Source organism: Pyrus communis, chromosome 11, assembly GCF_041283825.1.
Source record: "Pyrus communis isolate YQ-2024b chromosome 11, ASM4128382v1, whole genome shotgun sequence".
NCBI classification, from domain to species: Eukaryota; Viridiplantae; Streptophyta; class Magnoliopsida; order Rosales; family Rosaceae; genus Pyrus; species Pyrus communis.
This window is the reverse complement of record NC_142575.1, coordinates 4,252,709-4,272,087: the sequence shown is the minus strand read 5'-3', so window position 1 is coordinate 4,272,087 and position 19,379 is coordinate 4,252,709. Positions and strand designations below refer to the sequence as shown.

Genomic DNA, 19,379 nt, shown 5'->3' with positions numbered 1-19,379 from the left:
CATAAATCAGACCCAACCTTTATAGCCAAAGAAGGCTTTAAGGTCTGCAATTTTGCTCGTATAGGACTGACTATTTCATTATTATATAAGTTTTTTTTTTTGTTTATGAAAATGAAAATACAATCTTTAATAACACATAAAAAAAAACAGTGTATAAATCTCAATAAAATTATAAAAGCAACAACTTGAAAAGACCAAACAAAAGGCGGACAAATTTCACATCACTAATATCTAGCATGATCTATATGTAAGCCTATACAACCAAAATAATCGAAGTTGTAATTACGAATATAGCCACAAATCGAAATCGTTTTGGTATACAACAACTACATATAACTAAGTTAACTTCTAGAACAATAGAAGAAACTGAGAAAGATTCAGTCTCTGGTTATTTATCTATGGATTAAAACGAATAAGAGTCGCTAATAGTGAATAAGAGTCATGCGTGCTAATGATCATGATGTTAATGATAATTTTGGTTAACCAGGATGTTATAATAGTTTATTTTAGTGGCGTTCAATCTCCACTTAAGGAGAAAAATACTTGAGTTTCAATCTTACAAGGACAATTTATATATCAGAAGGAAAAGCAAGAAAACATGATGCATTTCGCTTGACACATTGAATGAATTGCATGTGTCTTCCTTTTTAGAATGTTTGCATATCCTCAGTTGGCGGAACCTACTTGTTCCTCCGTTACGATTAACAAATTTTTATTGTTCGAACATCATAATCAGAATTGCTCATTCTTTTTATCTTCATCTAAAGATTATATCTGCAAAAAATTATTCAATTTGAAGATCGTTTAGTCATCCATACGTATCAAACTAATCAACGATTTTGGTAACAAGTAGCATCCTCATCATGAACCGTAAGTCCATTTGTTTTATGCCTATGAATGGCTAAAAGATCTCTAAATTGAATAATTTTTATATGATCTTTAGATGCTGATAAAAAGAATAAGAGGTTCCAATTACGATGTTCGAATGGTGGATATTCGATGGTGATAGAGATAAATGTACAAATAGGATTGTGACACTTGTAATCAGATGAAGAGAGTTAGTTATAGTTATCAAGAATATGCAAATGTAAGAAGGTTCTGGTATAAATACTCTCTAAGTGTAATACTGTATTCATTAAGAAAAGTAATCAGAAATATCTTTCTCTCACTCTACATTTCTCTCTCGACTTCTCTCTCTATAAACTCTGACTATGAACTCCTGCTCAGTTCACATGGTATCAATTGCCATGGTTGCTTCAGCTGTTTTTCTTCGATTCTTTGGCTGCTTCCGCTCCTCTTCTCACCTGTGATTCTTTCTATTCCTCGACGGCAGATCATTGATGTGTTCTTTGATGGATTCTGGTATTCTGTTTCTTCTTCTGTGATTTGTTTTTAGGGTTTCGGGATTTCTTGATCTTCTTGTTTCTGTGCTACAAGCTTGTGCACACCAGGTGTTTGTGATATTTCCTCTCTTGAATTTCCATCTTAATTCTGCCAATATGGTTACTGCATCTCAATTACAAATTCTCCAGTCGCCTATTACTACTCTTATTTCGACACTTCCCACATCTGTCAATGTTAAGCTTGATGATTCGAATTATCTCAATTGGCACTTTCAAATGCAATTATTGCTAGAAAGTAATGGCATTATGGGGTTTGTTGACGGATTAACACCCTGTCCTGCTCGATTTGCATCTTGTTCTGGTGACACTAGTGCAGAAACAGATGAATATACTGTTTGGAAATTACATGATCATGCACTTATGCAGCTTGTCACTGCCACATTGTCTCCCGTTGCCATGTCTTGTGCTATTGGTAGTTCTAGTTCTCGGGACTTGTGGAATAGACTTAAGGAACAATTCTCTACTGTTTCTAAGACCAGCATTTTTCAGATGAAGTCCAATCTTCACACAATTAAGAAGGGGTCAGACTCTGTAACTCAATATTTGCAGAAAATCAAAGAAGCTAAGGATTATTTGTCTACTGCTGGTGTGTTTCTTGCTGACGAAGATATTATTATTCTGGCTCTCAATGGTTTACCTCTGGAATATAATACGTTTAGAACGGTTGTTAGAGGCAGAGAAAATGTTATGACCATTAAAGAATTCTGGTCTCAACTCCTTGCTGAATAAGCCATTGTAGACAGTCATTCTAATGTTCCTTTTCTTTCTGCGACGGTTGTCATTAATTCATCTGCTATGAACAAAGGCTCTGGTGGTGGTCATTCATTTAGTCATATTGGGGGTCAGCAATATGGTGCATCTGGAGGCTTCAAGCCCTATGCCAACAAGAACAAAGGTAAAGGTAAGTTCAATAGAGGACAGAGATACTACACTCCTCGGCCAGTGTATCATACACAAACCCATGTCTTGCCTACACTTACTCCTGGTGTCCTTGGTTCCTTTCCTAGTCAATTTGGGAATCCTTTAGCACCCCCTTTGCAAACGTGTCAATTGTGTAATGCTGAAGACCACACTGCACCTTATTGTTACAATAAGTCGTCTGATCGACAACAATGTCAAATTTGTGGCAAGTTCAATCATACAACTTGGTATTGTTTTTACAATGAAAAAGGGTCTTCTTATATGGGACCTCAGTTTTCTCAACGGGCAGGTGCTCCTCTGCAGGGTTACTCATACAATGCTCATCATGTGTTGAATGGCTCTCAACCTTCTTCATTACAGGCAATGAATATTGTCTTTTCTCCAACATCTCAGCATTCACACATGGGGTCTGTAGCATCTACCTCCCAGTCACCACAAGTATGGTTGACAGATTCCAGAGCTACTACTCATATGACCACTGATCTTAATAATCTGTCCATAGCTTCTCCATATCCCAGCAATGAAGTTGTTCAAACTGCCAATGGTGAAGGTTTGAGAGTTTCTCACATTGGCAAATCTATAGTTACTACTTCTCACAATCCTATCAAATTAAATTCGATTCTTTATGTCCCTAAATTGACACAGAATTTATTGTCAATTCATAAGATCTGTTTGGATAACAATTGCTGGCTAATCTTTGATGCCTTTTACTTCTGGATTCAGGACAAGGTCACAAGGAGAATCATGTACAAGGGCCCTTGCAGTAATGGACTATATCATATACACTCACTCTCTACCAGTTCATTTCTCTGTCCACCTTCTAAATCTTCCACCGTTGCTTATCTTAGACAGCTTGTTAGTTCCAACTTGTGGCATACTCGGTTAGGACAACATCCATCCAATAATATAGTTTCCATTCTACTTAAACAAGCCAATATTCCATGTAATAAAGATGTTGTTTCCACTGTCTGTCAAAGCTGTCTCAAGGGCAAATTTACAAAGTTACCTTTTCCTTCTACTCATGTTAAGTCTGTCATACCATTTGAAATTGTTCACAGTGACCTTTAGGGTCCTGCACCATGTAATTCCATTGATGGTTATAAATACTATGTTACTCTCATTGATGAGTGCACTCGGTTTTGTTGGTTGTTTCCCATATACAAAAAATCTGATTTCAATGATGTGTTTGTTACATTCTGTGAATTTGTCTCCACTCAGTTCTCATCTTCTGTGAAAATACTTCAAACTGATTTTTTTTTTGGGGGGGGGGGGGGGGGGGGGGAGGGTGAGTACATTAGTACTAAGGTCTAAACCTTTATGCAATCTAAAGGTATTGTACATCATAAATCTTGTCCCTATACACCTGAACAGAATGGGTTAGCTGAGAGGAAACATAGACATATCATTGAAACTACTGTCACATTGTTACAATATGCTAACCTTCATTCTCAATTCTGGACCTTTGTTTGTCAAACAACCATTTACTTAATTAATAGGATGCCAACACCAGTCTTACAAAATCAATCTTCGTTTCAAGCATTATACGGCCATACTCCTGTCATTACTCATCTAAGAGTATTTGGTTGTTCTTGTTATCCTTTACTTCAACCCTACAACACATCCAACCTTCAAGCTAAGACAACCAAATGTGTTTTTCTGGGGTATGCTTCCAAATATAAGGGGTATATTTGTTATGAAGTGTTAAAAGAGAGATTTTTTGTCTCCCGTCATGTTGTCTTTGATGAGACTGAGTTTCCTTATATCAGTCTTCTTCAACTGTCAAAACATTCCAGTTCTTCACATATATCTTTTCAGTCTTCATCTCTCACACCGGTGTCTAATAATCAGAATATTTTGGTGTTGCCTATCCCTCAGGCTCCTTCCTCAATTTCTCCACATGTTATTCAAAACCCCGAGTCTAGTGTTTCTGTCTCCAGTCCAGTTGTTCATTCTCCATCCATTACTGCTACAACCAGTGATACTTTTCAACTCCTTGTGGATCCTGAGTTTAGTCCAGCGAGTTTACAAGTGGTGTTACCTATTGCACCCTTGAATATGCATCCTATGCAGACCAAAAGTAAGAGTGGTATAATCAAACACAAGGCTTTCTTAAGTGCTTTGGAGACATCTGGAGAAGTTGATATGTCCCTCATTGAACCGGTTACCTATAAGTCTGCTATGAAATCTTCTGTGTGGTTGACTGTTATGAAGGAAGAGATTGATGCCTTTCATTTTCAAGGTACTTGGTCTCTCGTCTCACTTCCATCTCAGAAAAACTTAGTAGGTTGTAAATGGATCTTTAAAATCAAGAAGAATTATGATGGGTCTATTGCACGACACAAAGCTCGGTTAGTTGCAAAGGGATTCAGTCAAGAGGAATGATTGGATTATGGAGAGACTTTCAGTCCCGTGGTTAAGCCTACCACAGTGAGACTAGTCTTGGCCTTAGTTGCTTAATTTCATTGGCCTTTAAGGCAACTTGATGTGAAAAATGCATTTTTGCATGGAATTCTGCAGGAAGAAGTTTACATGGCACAACCACCTGGATTTACAGACCCTGTGCATCCTCATTTCGTTTGCAAGTTACATAAATCTTTGTACGGCTTAAAGCAAGCCCCACGGGCCTGGAATGAGAGATTCACAACTTTCCTTCCTTCTTTGGGGTTCCACACAACATATTCTGATTCATCTCTATTTGTGAAGCATGTTGGTTCTGAGATCGTGATCTTACTTGTTTATGTGGATGACATAATCTTAACTGGGAATGCTACAGCTGCTATACAACATGTCATTCAGTCTCTTACCACTGAATTTGATATTAAGGATTTGGGGACACTTCATTATTTTTTGGGGATTCAAATATCTTGCACAGTTACTGGGTTGTTTTTGTCACAAACCAAGTACATTCAAGACCTGTTGCACAAGACAGAAATGAGTGATTGTAAACCTTGTGATACTCCCTGTTTGCCCTATAATCGATTGTTGAAGAATGATGGGGTTCCGTTTTTAGAACCAGGTACATACAGAAGTATAGTTGGTGCTTTGCAGTACCTCACTTTTACTCGCCCAGACATTGCATTCTCCGTCCATCAAGTGTCCCAGTTTATGCAACAACCTATGGTCTCTCACTACACTGCTGTCAAACGCATTTTGCGTTATTTGAAAGGCACATTGTCTTATGGTATTACGTATGTTGCTGGTGAAGTTGGTTTAAAGGCCTTTAGTGATGCTGACTGGGCTGGCGATCCTAATGACAGAAGATCTACCATCGGGTTAGCTGTTTTCTTGGGCTCAAATCCAATATCCTGGTCCTCTAAGAAACAACAAACGGTCTCTCGATCGTCCACCGAAGCAGAATATCGAGCCATGTCATCCACTGCCGCTGAACTTGATTGGATTCAACAACTTCTTACATTCTTGAAAATTCCAATGTCTTGTGCTCCTGTGCTTTTCTGTGATAACTTGTCTGCAATTGCTCTTTCATTTAATCCGGTTCAACATCAAAAGACCAAGCATATTGAAGTTGATGTTCATTTTGTTCGTGAAAGGGTTGCTAAAAAGCAGTTGCTTATGCAGTTTGTATCTTCTCGTGAACAGTTTGCAAACATCCTCACCAAAGGTCTCAGTGCACCACTCTTTCGCACTCACTGTAGCAATCTCATGCTTGGTATTTCTCCCAATCATGAGTTTGAGGGGAGATGATAGAGATAAATGTACAAATAGGATTGTGACACTTGTAATCAGATGAAGAGAGTTAGTTATAGTTATCAAGAATATGCAAGTGTAAGAAGGTTCTTGTATAAATACTCTCTAAGTGTAATACTGTATTCATTAAGAAAAGTAATAAGAAATATCTCTCTCTCACTCTACATTTCTCTCTCGACTTCTCTCTCTATAAACTCTGACTATGAACTCCTGCTCAGTTCACAGGTGGGAGACAAGTAGGTTCCCCATGAAAGGAACACAAGCATTTTCCGAACAGAGCTTAATTATCATCATAAAATAATGGTTTTTTATGAACCCTTGAGATACTTTGAGACGCATGTATGATCAGCAATTGGTCAGCTGCAATGAATGTTTTATTCGATAATTCTTTACCCTAACAAATTCGAAAAACAAATAAATTAAACTGAAATACAAACAAAGAAAATATAATTTCTTTATAGAACAAAAATATTAATACATGAAATGGACAATTTTTCATTACAAGAAACGCAGCTGGTCAGGATTTTTGTCCATATGAGAAGTCCATCATGTTCATTGTACGAGGGAGTGTTCGACACGATTCCTACAACCCACGAATACAACTTTCTCCCGAACAAATACAGATCAAATTAGAGGAGCTCATTTGATTGTCACTTTGTTACTATATTTGGATGGGCACAGACCTCAGAGAGATAGAGAATTGGATTGGAGATGAAAACTTATCAATCGAGTCATTTCAGAATATATACGTCAATTTACCAGGGTGTGTATATAAATTATAATGTATTCGGATTCTTTCCTCTCTCATTTTTTTTCTTCCATCTTGTCTTCTCCTATTTGAACTCTCACAATTACACGACGTTAATATTTTTTGTTGCCTTCATTGTAGAGTGAGAGAGTAAAAGAGGGAAGAGAGAGAGGAGGGGACCGGAGGGAAGAATAATAAGAGAGAAGAGAATTCTACTCCATATATAATAGACGCATTTGCACACTCCTATTTCTTGATGTATTATCACAAAATTAAGGACCACTACAACACAATATAGCCATGAAAAACATGAAAGATAAAAGAAATTGTTGGAATATGATATGTGAATTAGATGACCTTGATTGGCATTTTTTTTTTTAACAAACAATATTATTTACACTAAGGGAGAGAGAGCGAGCTTAGCCTCACATTGAGCTACAATAATGTAGTTCAAATTCGCATTTGGCAAGAATATCGAACCTAAGACCTCCCACTCACAAGTGAAAAATAATATCACTAAATTGTAATACTAAGTGGCGACCTTAATTGACATTGAACCTTAATTAATTAATTAATTATTGGTTTCTAAAGAAAAATTTTACGGTACCTTTTAAAGGTAGAGGATGTAATGTATGAATGTGATTACATTACAAAATATCTTCTGATTAGAGAATACTAGTACTATAAATATCATGAAACGGTAAGTATGTTGAATGAAAATAGAAGATACTCCCAAAGAATAAAAACTAGTTGGTAACGGCTGCTAAATAATTTTTAAGGTGGTTATTTTCTTCTTACATTCATCCTAGTATTTATCATTCCTTCATGCTATCGATCATGACTCAGCAATTAACTTTCGGATCATTTTGATTATGGTCCCTGTTATATCTAATTGTTAGACCAAAACTTTCTTTGCTTAAATAGTTTGAAAAATACTAAAATGATTAATAACTTTTTCAATTTTAAAATTGATATATGCTGACATGTAAATAATTTAATATTAAAACAATGATGTGAACAAAAGTCCAAGGACCTTGATCAAAGATGAAAGAGAAATAAATTTTCAATTTTTTGTTTTAAACAAATGATATTATCTACACTAGGTAGTGAGATAATGGGTTAAGCTTCATTATGAGCTAGCAATAATATGGTTCAAATTCCTCTTTTAGCGAGAATAGAACTTAAGACTTCTCACTTACAAGTGAAGAAGAATATCACTAGACCATAGTACTAAGTGACAATAAATTTTCAAATTAATGAAAAAAAAAAAATGAGGAATGAAAACCTAATTTATCATTAACTTTCTGCAAACCCATTATTAATAAAATATTGTTAGGGCGCGTGAGAATTCGTAACCTACAGTTCTAATGGACCATTGCAACAAGCTAGGCAAAGTTGCAAGGCTTTACAACATGAAAACCAAGTTGAAGTCACATTTAAAGTAAGCTCAAAAAAATTTTATCATCTAGAATGTCTTCTCATTTTTACTATGTTCATCTCAAGTATAATCAACATTAACACAATAGTACTCCATTCAATGTTCAAAATTGTCATTCTATTGTTGACTAACTTTTTCTAAAAATTACAAGATAAAGTTAGAGCTGGATTGAAATTACTTCTCTATAGAACATTCATACTCTTAAGTGCTCTTTAAGTGCTTTGATAGAAGTGTTTTATTAGAAACACGAAACACTTTCAAATTCTTTCTGATCCTAAATCAATTTTAAACCTTTTCTTTTGTACTCAAATATATGCAGTAAAAAATATTTGTTGTAAAAAATAATTTTAACCTTTTTAGAACAATCTCAAACATGCTCTTAATGATTTTTACTACCTACTTTCAATTTGCTTTTAACATTATAATTCAAGATATATACAATGTTTAAAATATTCATGAAATTGTTGATATTTCCGTTGAAATATCCGAAAAATCAATAATTGATGTAGAAAGAGGGGGTGAAACACAAATTTAACCCTATATCGGCGAGAGATAGGAGAATTAATGATATCAATGATATTTGTTAGGAATATAATATCTATGGCTGTGATATTGACAAGTGTCATTAGATTACATGGGCAATTATAAACTGTTGTAATAATTATAGTTTAACTTGTAAGCTGTTATAAGTAGGACATATACTAAGGTTCTAAAGGTGTGGCAGTTGGTCGAAATGAAATACACTACCTTTCTTTCTTCTCTAAGAAATCTCTCTCTCTCTCTCTCTCTCTCTCTCTCTCTCTCTCTGTAGTTCATCTTCTCTCTGATTTCTACATTCTGTGATTGATTAATCTTGGTCTACAAAACTTACCACTTCATTACACAAATTTTGAGAAAATTTTCTCAAATATTGACTAAATCTGAATGAGATGATATACATACTCCATTGCAAATTTTCATAATTTCTGTCGAAGACAACATATATCTATCAATATTTCTATAAATTTGTATATCAATATTTCCACCAATATCAAATTTTAAACGCCGGATATATATGAATGTTTGAAAGCAGCTGCATGGATTATACGTACACTCCTGAGTGAACCAAAGATTAAGCACTTTCATGGGCAGTCGTATAAGCTCCTTAAGTGGGTTTTTGTTTTTTCCCTTCCTGTCCTTATATGGCCTGAAGATGTTTGACCTTACCGGGACCCAATTCATTGCCATCCACTTCAAGCCAACGCTTATCCCACGCACCAACATTTGATGTTGCAGACACGCAATAATATATATTTATTTATGTTTTCATACTCTAGCATTAGTATTTTATAGGGGTGCAACTCAGACAGGTTGGACGGGTTGGAAGGTCAACCTAATCCTAACCCAACTTTTACAATTCGGGCTTGGGTTGGGTTTTAATCAGGTTCGGGTTGGACATAGGCGGGTTCAGGTTGCCCAATTTTTCAAAATTAAAATTCAATTCCGCAAATTGTATCCGTTATAAAGTTAAACCAAATATGAATGTTTCAACCATGCAAAGTTTGAATTAAAATACAAGAAATACCAAAGCTAGTACCAAAAGAAAAGAAAAATAAAAGAAGGAGAGGAACACTTCATTGTCCAAAGCTAGAATCAAGTCTATGTAGAGCATGAGACCCCAGTGCCAAAAGCTTCAACAATATTAGCTACACCTATAAATGGAATTGTACAAAGTTTTATTTCATTATAAAAATTCTAAAAAAAAAAAAAATTTAGGTGTAGCACTGCAAAGTAAGAAATAGTGTAAAATTTACTTAAAGTTACCACCTATCTTCAAATCCAAAACTGCAAGAGGAAAAAAAAAAATTGCTTTACCGAAGTAGGATCGAGGTGACTAGTACAGAATCGTGGCAGATTTTCTTGCACCCTGTCACATCCTGGCCCGGGGCGGATCACTTCCCGGGCCCGCTCCATCACCGTAGCACGATATTGTCCGCTTTGGGCTTACCATTCCCTCACGGTTTTGTTTTTGGGAACTCACGAGCAACTTCCCAGTGGGTCACCCATCATGGGATTACTCTAGCCCCCTTCTCGCTTAACTTCGGAGTTCCTACGGAACCCGAAGCCAGTGAGCTCCTGGGCGATGTGGGATGTCACACACCCCCTGCAAGCTTACACCACTATAAAAATCCTTCATTGTGCGTTCACCGGAAATATCAACGCTACAATTCCATACATGATATCACCAATAAAATTTGAACTATAAATAACTAGCAAGGAACATTGACAAAGAGAAAAGGCATCATGGATATAGTATTCACACGTCAAGAATAAGTCCAACATCACTCAGGCACTTCAATGAACGGGTTCGGGTTGATTCGGGCGAGCAAATGATCAACCCAACCCAATCCAATCAATGAACGGGTTGAAATCGGGTTGGGTTCGGATGGGTTATAACTAAAAAAAAAAACCCCGCTTGTTCGGGTTTAAAGTCAGGTTGGGTTCGGGCGGTTTCAGATTGGCCCAACCAAAGTTACACCCCTAGTATTTTATGAGCTTTACTACATTACATTGGCCTTTTACCCCTAAGCATAATCATGAGAAAATGTTATATTCATGAAGTTGCCATTTATATATTTTGTATAAGTTTTTCTTTGACATTTTCAACTATAAGAGATTTTTCAATGTACGTAAAACACGGAGCGATATCATTAAAATTTTGTATGGTGACAAGGAACTAGGTGGGGCTTGGACAGATCTGAAAGGATTAGGAATGTTTTGTTGGCTTAATCGATTATTGTGGGTGGGTTATTTAAAGAAAAACCAAGGGTTTGTTTGTATGAGTTTCAGCCGCATATCGTTTAATGACACATCACTTAATTTGTAAATTTAATTTCTCTAATATTACTAAAAAAAATAGAAACAAAATAGGTGTTTGTGTTTACAAGCGCCTGATGCGTGCGTATAAATGGAAAATGGGTATTGGGTTGGTGCAGACAGAAAAGATTATATAAGGGGAAGAGTGGAGCGGCCAGCAGAAGGCAGGAGGAAGGAATAGTAAACATATCACTTCCAAAGGGGCCACCCCATGTGATTACTACCACCAATCCATACACACACACCCCATTTCCTCCCTTCTCTCTTGTTCTCTCTCTCTCTCTCTCTCTCGCTCTCACATTTTCGTAGGTGAGTCTCAGTCATATACTCGTTCATCCATCCATCCATACTTTTTACGTCCCATCACCAAACGCTCCTCTCCCTCTCTCTCTCTCCCCCCCCCCCTTCTAAAACCCTCTTCCTTTTCTCACTCACCCAAACAACCCCCCCCCCCCCCCCCCCCCCCCAAAAAAAAAAAAAAAAAACCAAGGAAATTCCCGTGAAAAGAGTTTCGCAGTATACTAACACCACCATTCTCTGAACCTGATCACCCCAGATATTCAACCCTCACATGGCGGAGGGCAGAGAGAGAGGGACAGAAACAATCCACAATTCAAAGTTTCAGCTTAGAAACTAGAGAAAGAGAAGAAGAAGAAGAAAAAACCAAAAAACCTGTATATATAAAACACCCAGTTGAAAAGTATTTAGCAGAAGAGCCAAAAGAATTAGACAAAGAGAGAGTAATTTTATTACACATGGATTCTGCTTCAGGTGGAGCCGGACTGCCCGACCCGAACGTCAGCAGCGGCGAGGGTCCGTCGTCTGCGTCAAGGTCGGCAGCCCCGGCGGCTACCGCTGAGCCCTCGTCAGCATCTCCGGCCCCGCCAAGTCGCTACGAGTCACAGAAGCGGCGGGACTGGAATACCTTCCTGCAGTACCTCAAGAACCACAAGCCTCCGCTCACGCTGGCCCGCTGCAGTGGGGCCCACGTCATCGAGTTCCTCAAGTACCTCGACCAGTTCGGGAAGACCAAAGTCCACGCCACCGGCTGCCCCTACTTTGGACACCCCAACCCTCCCGCCCCGTGCGCCTGCCCGCTCAAGCAGGCGTGGGGCAGCCTAGACGCGCTCATCGGACGGTTGAGGGCCGCGTACGAGGAGAACGGGGGACGGCCCGAGTCAAATCCCTTCGGTGCTCGAGCGGTGCGGATTTATTTGAGGGAGGTGAGGGAGGGACAGGCTAAGGCCAGAGGAATTCCCTACGAGAAAAAGAAACGGAAACGGTCGACCGTCACTGCCACTGCGGTTGTAGGGAATGTGTCGGTGGCGTCCACTCAAGGCGTCGGTGGTGATGGTGATGGCGGTGGCGGTGTTGATGGTGGCGGTTCAAGTAACACCGCTGCTGCTGCTGCTACTAGTACTGCAGTATAGGTTTCTCTCGTCACTAATTTCCATCTCTCTTTTGTTCTCAATTTTTTTTTAATCCTTCTATATTTATATCTTCTCTCGTTTTAATTGTGATTATGAACCATGTATATCAGGCGATTCTCTTATAATTGGATCGACCAACCCCATGAACAAAATATTTAGGAATTTCCATCTCTTACTAGTTAATTCCCAAGCGTATCTATTGATCTTCGTCATCATCTGCAGAAAGTGTTGTCCCATAGCACAAAGTGAGAGTCTGCATGCTCATAGTCGTCCTCATTTTAATTTTGTTTTGTTAAATCATAAACATAGTTATAAAGAATATGCAAACTATTGCAAAAACAATCTCAACTATTATTGAGACTTGGATTTTATGATCATTGCTGTTTTGCAAATGATCATAGTGATAAACAATTAACTAGTCCAATGTTTAACAAGATTATTTATTTGGGTTTTCATATTCTTGTGGATATTTATGTTTGCTTTGATTAAAAAACAAGTACTACTGTGAAGGTCACAAGTCATGGAATTTTATGTAACGGTGTATTGTATATGATTTTTGGTCGTTGAACTGTTGCTTAGGTGCCTGCCATAACACCGGAGTACAGTCGAATTTTCGCACGTTACAGGGAAACCAGGTTACTGGCAATAGGGCAAATGCATATCTGGTACTAGTAGTCCCGGCTTCTTTGCGTTGATCCTCTGGGATTCAAACTCAATTAATCGTTCTATATATATATCTGTCTGTGTATATATCTGATTCTATGTGTTATCGTGCCACGTGCGCTTCTGATTCACTCATTTTTTGCACTTTCAGTTTCAGGTGTTTTCTTCCCCTTTATATCTCTCTCTTCAATCTAAGATTTTGCTTTCAGATTTTTAAGATTAATATTTAGGGTTTTTTTTGGTATTTAACTCTCTCGTATGAAAACAACATTTCTTTTTGTGATGAAAGCAAACAACAAAATGATACAGGCTACAAACTTACAAGCACCAATAAGAAGGAAAAAATGGTAAATAAACAATACATTGTGATTGCTGCTGTTATTTTATTTGGAGTAACCTCCACCTTGGTATGAAAACGACCACTAGCCAAACACTTTTGCTTCTCATTTTATTTTATATGTATATATTTAAATATATATATATATATATATATATCTTACTATATCTCGTACAAATTATATATTATATATATGTATATGTACAATATAGTTTTATATTGGTTTACATTTTGTTATAATAGCAGTAGACCCACCAATCACTCAAAAACAAAAGCCATTTCTGAATTTCAAAATTAGACCCCCCATAATCCATATCCAATGGCAAGGTCATGATGCTACATTATTGTCCAATTGTGATGGTGCTAAAATTATTTTCTACTATTTTTAAACTTTGTTTGGTTCTCTTTTCCCTTGCTTTATTTTTTCTTATTTATAAACAAGATTGATCCTTATGCACTCAGCAGGTGCTTTTCACTTTCTGGCTTTTTGAAGAATCGCAATTGCGATTGTCCCCTCTTCTTTATTTTTCACTTTCTGTTTGCCCTTTTGCTCACTCTTTTACTTCCCCTCTTCACACGTTGGAAGCAATTTGATCCATTTCTGACAAGGGAAAAGAAGACTACTCTTACAGAGAAGTAATATACTCACTCCTCACAGTGAAACAGATTGTAGTTCAAGTAATTCTAGAGGAGTTACAATTTTCAGTAACTAATTATAAGTACAAGTAAAGGCTTTAGGGTTTACGTGATATGATCGACTAATATGAACAGAATATTATTTTGTTTTAGATTGGACTACTTTTCCCTTGCAACCACTTTTGTTACGAATTGGATTGGGCCATTTCATGTTCCAAATATAACTTTAGCGCCCAACAGTAAATTTTTATGTACTTTTTGTTAGCATCGATTCGTTGAGCGGTGTCATGGTCAGGGGTGAATCTTCTTAAGGGCTAGAGGGGGCACGCCCACCCCACCCTAAGTTTGTAGTTGAGAAAAATATGGTCTAAGTAGGAATTAGGGTCCCATTTAAATTGTAGTTGTCTTCCGAAGCTCGATACGATATTGAATAAAAATTAACTCATCATCACCATCAACTTTATTATTCACTATTCATTCAAAATCACTAGGAGGAGGATATAACACAACAAAAATTTAGTTGTAGAGCTGCCAGCTCGGGAAGAAGAAGAAGAAGAAGAAACAGGGGAAATTCTATTTATGTTCTAAGGGAAATAATTATGAATTTTTTTTAAAGTTTTGTCATTTAATGTCTTCTAAATCTGACCTCCAGCCCTGTACATGTGATTTATTGCTTTAATATTGACCTAAAGATACAATTAAAATGAGGCAAATGACAAGGATGTACGCTCAACACACACAATGTGTATTGCTTTGCAAAGTACTTGATAAAATGCCTCCATAAAAAAAATTGGTGTTGCGCACACTATTTTTGAGATTTCACAAGAACCTACATCCGTCACTGCTTAGTTTTGCCCATCGTAAACTAATTTTCTAGTTTCGCCCTAGGTTTAACTGATAAATAGCTTCGGGATTTAAAATTGTAGAAACGCTATTGTAAGATAAACTAGGAGTCAAAAAGATGGAAGGATACATCTAGTTTTGGGCAAAAGTAAATAAAGAACTTGCTAAATCTCTTTTTGTTTCGATCGAGAAGTGTATTTGAATGCCATGTATATGCTAAAGCACGTGGGGAAGAGAATTCTGAGCGGAATTTAAGTGCAAAATGAGAAATGTTCACAAGAATTCGATTGTAGAAAGAGAAAACCCTATTGGCATTTGCAAGCTTCTGATGCATTTCTTTTCTTATTTTATCGGTATACCTATTGGCATCATATCATTCATCATATGGTCCTTTCTCAGTCTTTTTATTTAGAGAGAGAGAGAGAGAGAGAGAGAGAGAGAGAGAGAGGTGAGGGTCCGACAGAGACAGAGAGGGCGGGCAATTGGCTTGGCATGGCATGGGAGGGTGATGTTTTTTAAGCACATGCAGGCTGCACCGAATGGTCTTGTCCGTCACTACTGAGGCACTCGGCAGTATCGTATAGTATACGTATTTATGTCGATACCATATATAAATACGATTATTTGAGATATATCTTTTGATGTCATAAGGGTTCCGGTGATGAAATGAAGAAATGTCTCTCGCCAAAAGATTAAGAAATCTTACAAGGGCTTAGTAAGATCATTCTTTCTATAATGTAGAATCGTTGGGTGGAATTTCAACTTTTTTATGAAATCAAAACAAATTAGCTTACATTTAAAACTTAAACGATCATACACCCTCCGCGTCATTCAATATGTATTTGTTAATACAGAGTTCTTTTCCGATCCCTAGGAACAATGTAGGCCAAGAGAAGGCCCGACTAAGGCCCATGGAAAGGAGAAGACCAAGTCTCAAAGATGAAAGGAAGACCCCAAAGGCGCATGGGGATAGAAAGGGATTTCGTCGAGCACTATAACCGACTGTCAAAGGCTCAGCTCGATTAGGTTACATAAAATATTGGCATGTGGGTGAACTGATAACTTTATGGTACGTGGGTAGCTCTGACAGTTGACAACTAAAAGTCAGTAGCGAAAGACCCAAGCTGGGACAAAAAATGGGTCCAGAAAGTGGCTCGGCTAGATCTGGTTGAGTAATCAAAACCGATCGAGAGAAATTGTCTACTTTCTCTCAAAAGTTGTGCATCTAATTAGACACCCATCACTTCACCGCTGAATGTGGAACTGGTAGTGTAAAGGTGTCAGTGAGTTCACCTACACACAGAGGCGCAATAACTGCTCGATGGGAGGAACCCAAGGAATAGGGGTTCGCTAAAGGCCTATATAAAGGGGTAAAGGTCCTAGTAATAGGGGTCCGACTATGTTTGAGAGAAAAACATATGTATTTTACTAGCGCTATTTTTACTTGCAATTAATAGAATTTGATACTTCACAGTGGATGTAAGGGGTGAACCACTTATATTTGTATCTTTTTCATTTCAGTCCATATCTTAAGCCCAATCTAGGGTTTGAGACCTTTGATTGTTTCACTTATAGATTTTGAGTCCACTAAGTTACATCTGGGTTTGACTCACAAATTTTGAGCATTAATAGTATTCTTCATGTATTTGGCTTGTGTGTGCTATACGCGTGAGGGGTGTAAGGGATTTGTAAAATGTCATCAATCAAAAAATTAAGAAGCCTTACAAAAGTTAATAAGGAGTTGCCGCCCGTCGCCGTTGCCAATTAATTTTAGGGTGAAACTTTTACTTCATTCAATTCGATATCTTAGGCGTTTTTATTATTTTAATGGCTAAGTACATTTTACACTCTCTAGGTTTAAGGGTTTTTTTTTCAAAATTCGTCATTAGGTTCTATTTTTCCCACATTACATCCTCAAGTTTTAAAATTATATCAATTTATAGTCTTTTTGAACATCTAATCCTCCACTAAATTTATGAGTTTTCTATCAATATGGTGTAAACGTGGTAAAACCCATTAGCCCAAACAAGAGTCTCAAGCTCGTCATGTCATCAATTTAAGGAATAATAAAAAATCAATCAACCAATTAAATTTTAATACCTTATAATGCAAAATAAAATAAAAAATTCAAAGCTCATTTTAATAATCACCTCAAATTAAAGGGTGTGAAATATAATTAACCCTTATTTTCTCCCTTCCACATTGTCCGGGTATCGTAATTGATTGCAACGCAAGGAATATGTAGTTAACTTCTTGATGAAAGTTTATAGATTGGGTTTTTCTCCAAAAGCATGGGTACCCACATGCCCTTGTTTTGTAGGGTAGGCACAAAAACTATACGGACAATACGGTAACACGTGGGATGTTGTCATAGCATGCACCAATTTGCAGCACCGTGTATTTACATGAACTTTTATTGTTTGGCGGGGGAACATATGTTCATATCACATGCAGTACGCCGCTATAATCTTCGTGATATGAGGGCATACTAGATGTCCTTGGATGCTCTAGGGAGCCATAAAATGAAAAAGAAATAATTAAAGTTAGGGGCCATATGGTAATATGAAATTTTTTAGGAAGGACATAAACATGACTCCAATAACCTTTTACAGTACATTTAATCGCAAAATAATGAGCATAAGATAAGTGGTAAAATCAAGATTAAAAAAACACTGTTAAGTTATATATTTCCAACCTCTAAAGTTATTCAATATTGGATCGCATGTACCTCAAGACTTTGTTTTCAATATGGACAATTGCACGTTGAAGGTTTACGTAAGACTCTGTGTCCGATGAGGAAGTGAATCGCTAGAGTTTTCTTTATTACAAAAAAAAAGAAAAAAAAAAGAAGCTTCAAGAATGAATTGTAAAAAATACATAATTTTCTTCTGATTCATATAGCTTCATGATGATTGTAATCAAGGTTCTAAAGAGGTTGTGCACTAATTGGGTGGCGGTCGGGGGCCTAATGCTTAGGTTTTTAAGCAGTTTTTTTTTTTTTTTAATTTTAATTAAATTTATTATATAACATGTTAATAAATATCTATTTATACTTAAAATAATACATAATTGTAAATAGAATGACATATAGATTATAAAGTATTAGAACATGGGAACAAGCATATAAGGAGTGTTCCTCAAGTATTCAACAAGTTTTTTACAATTTATTAAAAAAATAACATGCAAAATGAAAGTTATATAGCTATTTTTTGTCTAAGCGAGAGTTGCGATCTAGACGGGTGCCTAGACAGGTCTAGGAGCTATTTCTTAATTTTCAAATACCTAAGATTAATTGTGTGGCGGTGACTAGTCGCCTAACGCTTAGGAGGAAATTTTTAGAACAATGATTGTTATATATATTAGGATGTTAGAGTGGAAGTGATGTCCCTTGGCAATTAGTATAGTGCAAAAAGAATAGCTTGCTTCTAAGTCGGTAAAGATTGCATTCTGGCAATGTATACTAGGACTTTCTATGGGCCAATAATTTGATAATGATATATGCAATCACAAACAGCAAAATGCTATACGATTCCGCACATACAGACAAAAAATGCTTGTAGAAATTTTATTTAAGTAGTTTGACAAGAGTTTGGTACAAAGAATATGATTTGTTGACTGATGATGATAAATCTCACGTAAGGATGTGTGTAAAATTTATTTTTGCCAAAATTATCAGAATGATGGGCCAAACCTACTTATAACAATACTAATATTGTCTTCAAATTGTTGATTTTCACATGCACAGTTTGACAAATGTAAAGTTTTATTACAATATCTCTTGGTATGAGTTAAAGTAGAATTATGACATTTAAACTCTTCTTTTCTCCCTCATCTGCCAATGTAGGATATTTCACGAACTGAACCAAGATGATGAGGTTCTAAGAGGTTCTAACTGGTTGATATCTCCTTTTGACGTTGAGAGATCTTACAAATTCGAATTACCAGCTCTTTTTTGAGTGATTTTTTTTCTCAACATTTTATACCGTTGATTGAACCTAAATAATAGAACTCCTTAATCTGGAAAAATATTATGCCAACATTTAATAATGTGATTGGAGCTACCCATGTTGATACAAAAATTGTAAAATGGTGATTAGAATTTTTTAAAGGAATATCTTAGCTACCATGAGGGACAACCAATAAGGTTAGTGACTGAGGGACTGAAAAAAAGAAAGAAAATAATAGAGGATGAGATGTGAGATGAGCCTTGAAAAGAAAACATCATTAGTATTTATTGTTTATTGTAGTAGGTAGAGGATAAACCAAATTTTGTGTAGGGATATAATTAACAAGTTTGATTAATAAGAGCAAGAAACAATGAAAACAGAGAAGAAGTATTAAAGTATAATGTTTTGCTGAGTAAATTATTTTTTAGATCATACTTGTGAATTATCTGATG

At 36.6% G+C, this 19,379-nt stretch overlaps 1 protein-coding gene across 2 annotated transcripts; it reads left to right on the top strand.

The window, feature by feature from the left end:
- The first annotated feature begins 11,513 nt into the window (after positions 1 to 11,513).
- On the top strand, positions 11,514 to 16,486 carry LSH5 (LIGHT-DEPENDENT SHORT HYPOCOTYLS-like protein (DUF640)). 2 transcript variants are annotated; one of them, XM_088679335.1, is made up of 2 exons: positions 11,514 to 12,501; positions 15,855 to 16,486. In XM_088679335.1, the coding sequence occupies exon 1, from the start codon at positions 11,827 to 11,829 to the stop codon at positions 12,499 to 12,501; it is 675 nt and encodes a 224-aa protein (XP_088535461.1). In that variant the 5' UTR covers positions 11,514 to 11,826; the 3' UTR covers positions 15,855 to 16,486. The 2 variants fall into 2 exon arrangements, with proteins under 2 accessions (XP_088535461.1, XP_068337702.2); XM_068481601.2 differs by lacking the exon at positions 15,855 to 16,486 and adding an exon at positions 13,081 to 13,381.
- The last annotated feature ends 2,893 nt before the right edge of the window (positions 16,487 to 19,379 follow it).